The 7822-nt window shown below is 41.0% G+C and overlaps 1 protein-coding gene across 1 annotated transcript; it reads right to left on the bottom strand.

Annotated features, from left to right (window-relative positions):
- Nucleotides 1-2610: 2610 nt before the first annotated feature.
- Nucleotides 2611-3224, bottom strand: LOC147480027 (Ribosomal L5P family protein). The gene is given in 6 exon segments (XM_086580287.1): nt 2611-2811; nt 2814-2923; nt 2925-3012; nt 3015-3091; nt 3093-3136; nt 3138-3224. Coding segments are annotated over 6 exon segments (540 nt in total). The 5' UTR covers nt 3216-3224; the 3' UTR covers nt 2611-2668.
- Between the last annotated feature and the right edge of the window lie 4598 nt (nt 3225-7822).

Genomic DNA, 7822 nt, shown 5'->3' with positions numbered 1-7822 from the left:
TAGTCTTACCTTCATTAATTTTATACCTCGATGCATTGCAAACAGGGCAATTTTCAAGATCCTTGTTCTCTGTCCCCCAGAAGAGCACACAATCATATTGGCATGCATGTATTGAGATATAACCTAGGCCCAGATCCCCGATAATTGCTTAGCCTCATAGTGAGATTTTGGGAGCCTCTCACCGCGGTAGTAGTCTTGACTTAACCAACGCAAGGACCATGTCAAAAGATTTGTTGCTCCAACGATTAATTATCTTCAAATGGAACATCTTCATGAGAAAATCCAACGTGCTATATTTCTCACACCCGATAGAGAGGTTGGCAACCGTTTAAGAGTCTATCAAATGACATTGTATTTCCATCACTTTCGTATTATGATGGCGATAAATGCACCCCGTCGGTTGCATCGGGTATGTAACTACTGCTAGCTTCCCCATGTTGGATGCCCGACGCTGATTGTCTCTATGTGTTGATTGTCTCACATCTTCAAGCATGTCATCCAAACCATCATAGCGTACACCTTCACTACCTAAATCAGTATCATCATCGTCGTCATCACTTGCGACGTCTAAAGGTTCTCCGTGGTATATCCAAGAAGTATAATCTTTATCAAAACCATTATCATACAAATGATCTTTTACTTCTTGGAAGTGTCGGTACATCCTATTATTGCATTTCTTGCATGGACAACGGGCCCTACCTGCACCGTCTAAATGATTGCTAGCAAGAGCAATAAAATCCCTAATACCTTGGGCATATTGAATATGCCTATGTGGCATATTCAACCAACTCTTATCCATATTTCTTCCTATTAAAAATTCATAAGACAATGATCATTTAACTAATAAATAATAAATAAACAGCAAACACCATGCATTTCACAACATTTTCCACATTAACCATATTTGTCTCCTTATGACTCGAGGATTTAAATGTGTGAGCCTATTTAACATATCACATTCTAAATTAAACATAAGGTCGTGTTTGTTGGTATTTCTCACCTATTGATTTTATAGTATGTTACAAGGTTCTAAAAGCAGGGTGTGGGACTAAAAACAAGCTATTTCCCTCTCACTACATGCCAAATATATAGGAAGCAAAAACGAGGCTGCTCGACATGTACTTCAAGGCATTGGATTCAAACTCCATTCTTGAACTCATTTAAGAATAACAAATACTAGGATGCTACCGGACCTCGGATAAACTTGCAATAACTTGTTACTAATCGGACTATTACTTAAACTAATTCTTAGGTGCCTCTGAGAAAAAATGGGTCAATATAATCTTGTTAAGTTATGTAATGTCTTGACAATTCAGATTAACTAAAGAGACTCACAAATCCATTAAGCATATATATCTAACTTTAATTTATCATACCCAAGAATTAAAATGAATCCTAGTATATAATCATACATGCAAAAATCAAAACTACAAGAAATAATTTATCTTTCAACATATAAATTATGTCACAAACATAAAAACATGCTTACCCCTTTCAATAGTAATCATTGAGCAAGACAAACTAAACAAAACTTTGTAAAAATATTTAAGAACAATCAAGAAAGCAATAAAAGGTGAAAGCAAAAATAAGACTTGCCAAAATTTAAGAGAAAAAAAAAATCAACTCTATAAAATGTAGGCTTTGACCAGTAACTAGAATGTTCTTTCCAAAATTGAGAACATAAAATTATGAGGGGTATGAAACCATAAAAATCAATTAAATCAAGTAGGAGATGCAACCATCAGACTATGTATCAGCCAAGCTAATGAAATCTACTTGATCCAAACCTATTATGTTCTTCTATCCCTAACCAAATCACGTATTTTCACTCTTGTACAGTATGAAGTGGCTATCATATAATATTAAATTCTATTTTATAGTGATAATAAAAAGGAAATATAATAGGTGAAGAAAGTGGGTGCTATTACATGAAAATGAACTTAATTGACAATTAAAGTAGTTGATATACAACCCTTACAAGCAACTAGGAAGCACGAATACCGACACGCGACACGGATACGACATGACACGGATACGCGGACACGACATTTTTCAAAAATATAGGACACGGATATGTCATGGACACGGGTGAATAATATATATATTTCACCGTCACAAAAGGGGCACGGAATAACCTCTGGAGAAAAAAAAGGCCCTCGGGTCCCGACCCACAAATGAATAGGAAGCGGGGCGAGGGTCTTTCATTAAAGGGGTGGGGCTTAGTTCGGGGCAGCCTTACTTTTTGGAAAGGAGAGAATTTTAGGAAGTGACTCTCGGAAACTCTTATTGGACGAGATAAAGTCAATATGATATGGGCGTTGGTTTTACCAACGAAATGAAGCACTTTTTGGTCTTTATCATTCGGAAGGCTCAGTCCCACACTCTGACTTCAATGGTAGGCTTCGCACTCCGGCGCTCCAATGAACAACAGTTCTCCGCCTTACTTTATTTAGAATAGTGGTCGATCCCTCGGGAGTTACATTCGCAACTTAATGTTATGTTCACGCGGTGATATTCTATCTTTCCAATATGATATGGGCGTTTGTCCCGCATATCACTAGGAAGATCAGGATCTTTACAAAAGGCTTTATAAAGCTTTCGTCTCAATTCATATTTAGCCGCGAGCAATCTACATTTGTGATCTCATATATTTCACTTCTCCGACATCTTACTGAGTTTCCCCCTCATCTTTTTGCAAAAAGCCGCTCCACGGTGGTAAAGTCTCATCTTGTGTGTTGGCCGAAGTGACAATAGTCACATTGAACCCTCGAATATGTTCGAAGATCTCGAAATGATCTTCCAGTTCGGGGAGAATTCGCAAAACTCCGTTTCCATCGAGAATAGAATGGAGTTTTCCCATATTTCGACCGAGAATCTAACAGACATTACCGTCGAGATTCTGACCGAAAAATGATACATTCCAGCCCTCGAGAGTGCTTTGTCGTGCTAGGTCACCGACATATCCAAAGTCTTTATCGGACCCCAAGAATGGATTGGATCAAAACGACTTTTCGTTCCTTTTTGTGTCAGATGAATCTCTCGATGTAGCGGAATCTCCATAGCTAATTTTCCTTTTTTATTCTGAAATCGAGGGTGCCTTTGGTACTACTCTGATTTCAAACGATCCAGAACTTCCATAACGCGTTGGCGTGATTCGGTTTGAGCAACGGATCCGGCGTGATACATCTTCGTAATGAAAAATGGAGTGGAAACATGAGTTGGCTTTTCCAAGATCTCATTTTTCCTCCGCATGAAAAAAGAGACTCCTTCCTGTCACAGTAGTTAAGAACGAACTATGGGAGGTTGGTTGTTGACCAACGAAAAGCATGGGAGAAAGAAAGATGCAAAAATCAAATTAAGAGCGACTTGAGATGCAGCCCGAAAAACAAATGGAGGACCCGCTACACCTTTTAAGGGCGCTTAGCACCGCTTTGCTTTTCAATCTAACTCCTTAGTCATCTTCTTTTTCTTTTCGTCAATTGTTGACTAAGGTTGTGAACAAATGTCTCCTTCAATGCTGAATTGTCTTTCTAAATCGGGGCGATTTCGTTGGTTTGCATTGACCGCCTTTATGGATTTCACTATATTTTTTAACCGGTTAGTGCAGGAAGTTATGTTTTTATATGTGGCTTGGGGCTCATTTCCCACAATTGTCTTATAATCTTTGCGTATATAGTAATCTAGTACGATTGCGGGGGCGCGGCGCGTTGGTATCGGGGAGTTTTTTTTTTTTTATAAATGTGGTTATTCCTTTGAAGCCAAAGGTGCCAGCATGTGAAGGTGAACAATGTGTTCCATGGGATTTGATTGGTGTCGCTTGTCACGATTGAGACGGTTGGTTTTGAGCCAAGTGAGGATACCCTCTGGGGGTTGTTGGGTGAAAGTGAAATGGAGTTGACTCCCTCCATATAGTTTTAGCTTTTGTGCAGTCTCGAAGCACATGGAGACCAGTTTCCATGGACCATAGAGATAGTTTTAGCTAAGGGTGTAGTTACATAGGATCCCGTCTCAGAGGGGAACTCGGGTTGATAGCTATATAAGATGTAACTTGACTCAAATAGGAATGGTGCTACCCATTTTCCTTTATTTACGCTGGTGGGCCGTGGATGAAGTGGATGAAACTCCTCCACCATAGAAAGGGGAAAATCCTAAGTCAGTATTGCTAGTTTCAGACCTCGTGTAGGGAGACTCCCGAAGGTAGGTCCGCTGCGTGCTATTCATCTATTAAAGAGGCTGCTCGAGAAGTCTTACGTTGGCCGAGTATCTCAATCTCGAATTGGATGTGTTAAGCATAACATTGGGTTCACTTAGAAATCTTCCACCATGCTTAAAAGACGGCTTTTTGACATGCTTTTATCCTCGATTGACAAAAGATGTTTACTTAAGGAATTACTTTCCAAAGCAGGTCTTGAAATGACCTCTTCGAATGAGTGATCCAAAATTCGGAGTTTAGCAACTTCGATAGTACGTCCGAATTTTTATTGCACGAAAAGCGAAATAGAACCCAAGGGCCGGGTCCGATCTTGGTGCGGGAGTGAACCCTATGAAATGAAGGAATAGTTGGATGGGAGAGAAAGAAGGGCTGACATCGAATTCTTCCCCGATCTTCAACTTGGGGAGCCGGCGAAAGAGATTGAAATCTCTTTCTTTCTTTTCATTTGAAAGAAGAAAGTCTTGTTGTCTTTCTCGGCTAGGCCAGGCTTGTAGTTTGCCGTATGGAGCCATGGTATACTTCGCAGTCCTTATTGTCGTTCTAGATAAGGACACTTGTCTTTTACCTTATGTCGACTCTTCCCATGGGTATCGGCACTAGTATCGCGTCTTTTAAACGCCATCCTTTCGGACTCCTACTAGTGTCCCTCCGGTCGGAAAGTATGGACCGAGTAATGGCGGCGTCTCGTAGCCCATGAAGTCTATTCTTGTCGGCGGTCTTAGCCTCCCTTGTGGGCTCATTGACGAGGGATAGAAATACAGCATGGGTGATCTCGGACCATCACTTACGAGAATCTGAAAGGGAGGATCGAATGCTCACTTGGGATAAGAGATAAGAGAGAGATAGAACAGATCTGTACCCACCGACTAATAAGCTTTTGTTTAGCGTTTTGAGTCTTTTTGTTCGTGCGGAGGTGGAGTCTTTGCGCCGGTATTAAGTTCTTTTTCGAACGGGATCGATAAGCTTCAATCGTCGCGAGATCAAACCCTCAGCAGGGATAGGGGTGGTGAGATAGAGCAGGAAACGGTTACCAAGTTCCGTTAGCCGTGTAGTTAGCAAAGCGGTACTTTCGGGGAATAGGCTTAGTCGAGATTCAAAGAGTTGGGTTAGCAATCCTCCAACACCGAAGTCGGGAAAGGGATAGATAAACGAGTCGGGTCATAGTACTCTCGAACCGAGCGGTGAAATGGAAGCCCGAAATGGTATAAGCATGGAAGAAGACCTTATCTTTAGAGATTAAATCCGCCATTCATTCGGTTGGGGTAGAGGGATTTTTCCCAACCTTGAGGTTGAGCGGTTTCCACGATGAAGAAGAAAAGAACTTCGACTTTGCCAAAGACATATGAGGCATACTCGGATGAGTCTTCACCCGAAACTGATCCTCCCTTCCATGCCATGTCTCTTTCTCTCGAGATACGATAACAGAAAGATAGGGAGTTGGAAAAGCTGCTAAGGGACCCACCAACACGAGAATTTAAAGAGGTGCGAGGAGGCGTAAAGCCACTCGACTATCGGCTTAGAGCATGGAATGGGGGTTATCCTTTCCGAGGGGAAAAGTCTTCACCGAACCGACTGGCCCACTTTCCTTCCCTACGTCAATCGGCCCTGTAACGAACGAAGGGTCTGAGCTCGATGGGGAGAAGCATTAAGCGTCCCAAGCCCAACGGAAAAAATAGCGGATTCCTAGGCGGGCAATCTGGAATTCATTCAACAGGCGACGGGTAAGATTGACCTACCGAGGATGGGAATGAAAGAAGGGCAGCTTTCTCGGACTCCTCATAGGCCACCGAGACTACGAGATAGACCGGGATCTATCACCCACTTGTCCAGCGGATCGGTCAATAAAGAGGAAAAGGGCGACCTCATCTTCCGACCGGCCACGGGAAGACTCGACTCGAATCTGGCGCTAGCCCCTTTCATTGATTCGGGGGACAAGTATAATTCATCAACAACTGGGCTTACCGACTCTACTTCAACCGCACTTCCCGGGCGGATGGAAGTATGCGCTCGATGAAGAAGTCCCGGTTCCGCCATTCCTTCGGGGAAAGGTAGTTCGGCTGAAAGGAATCGGAGACAAAAGAGCTCTCGTTCCAAAGCAGCTTTGAGTTCAACCGTCTGTCCCGTTAAAGAGGTAAAGGAGTGGAAAGGGCAACGCCAATGAACCGCATCTAATTGAATGGATTCTTTATAACCTGCTTCGCCTTAACCAACCCATCCTACATGAATCAAGCAAGACGGTGCATCGACCATCTTGATGGAGTAGCAAGAAGAATTCTACTAGGCGGAAGGGAAGCCTACGCCTAAGAGAATGGGCTCAACAGTTATTAGACCTACACCTAGGAGATACTAACCTTTTGTTTCATAAATCTTTACCATGCCAATTCAATACTCTAGGATCAAAGACTAACATATAATCCCCTCGGTGAAAAAAAGACTTCAAGTTCTTAAAAAATGTGTTGGGCATCCCTCTCTCCACTCTTTCATAATCTAATTATCTAAGGTTATGCATTATATCCCCTTTCTATTTTTCCTGTTCCAAAATTGAGATTGATGAGTCATTGTAAGCACACCACCTCTTGGTTACTTTAAGCAGGTGGTGTCAAAAAATCAGCTCTATAAAATGTAGGCTTTGATCAGTAACTAGAATGTTCGTTCCAAAATTGAAAACATAAAATTATGAGGGGTATGAAAACATAAAAATCAATTAAATCAAGTAAGAGATGCAACCATCAGACTATGTATCAGCCAAGCTAATGAAATCTACTTTATCCAAACCTATTATGTTCTTCTATCCCTAACCAAATCATGTATTTTCACTCTTGTACAGTATTAAGTGGCTATCATATAATATTAAATTCTATTTTATACTGATAATAAAAAGGAAATAAAATAGATGAAGAAAGTAGGTGTTGTTTCTTGTAGTGGCTTCACCTTTGTTTAATTTCGAGAGAGGGAAAGATAGATAGAGAGCTCCCTGTTGTTACTTTGACCTTTTGTTACAAACCATGCTATTAAAAACTAGTGAATATAAATTTCTATGAAGCATTTTATCAAACAAGAAGGAAAGGATGTCAAACTAACACAACAATACAAAACTAGTCAAGCCTCTCTTCATAAAAACAGTTCATAGGTTAATTTAAGGTTTCTAGAAGATGAGCGAGAGTGTAAAGTGTACCAATTGATAATGAAGTTTGATTTACGCTGCCAATGTACAGGGAAGTTAATGCTCTCCACCTTTTGTTAGCGCAAGGCTAATCTGAGAACTCCTATCTTTGTGTAAGAACCTGCGAAACAATGTTTTATCAGATAACCAATATTAAGGTAAGGTGGGTTCTGGTAGTTGGGATTGAAATAACCTCGATCACCTTTAGCCACCTCAAGCCAAAGGTTGGTGTATTGATTTGGTATGGTTGCCGCGATTCAGTATTGAGAAAGATGAGTGTGGGAGAAGGGGAGGAAAGTCGGGTTTTAAACTTGGTTATTTTCTATTTTGGAGACTTAGGTTTCCTATTTAATTTTTTCTTTGTGTTTTCTTAAAACAATGGGGCGGCAACAGCTAAAAATATAGCGGGCTCGACCGAAAAATATAGCGCCATATATAAAAAAATT

The sequence above is a fragment of the Coptis chinensis genome, chromosome 8 (assembly GCF_015680905.1).
Source record: "Coptis chinensis isolate HL-2020 chromosome 8, ASM1568090v1, whole genome shotgun sequence".
Taxonomy (NCBI): Eukaryota; Viridiplantae; Streptophyta; class Magnoliopsida; order Ranunculales; family Ranunculaceae; genus Coptis; species Coptis chinensis.
Note: the sequence above shows the minus strand (reverse complement) of the source record. Positions and strands in the feature narration are given on the sequence as shown.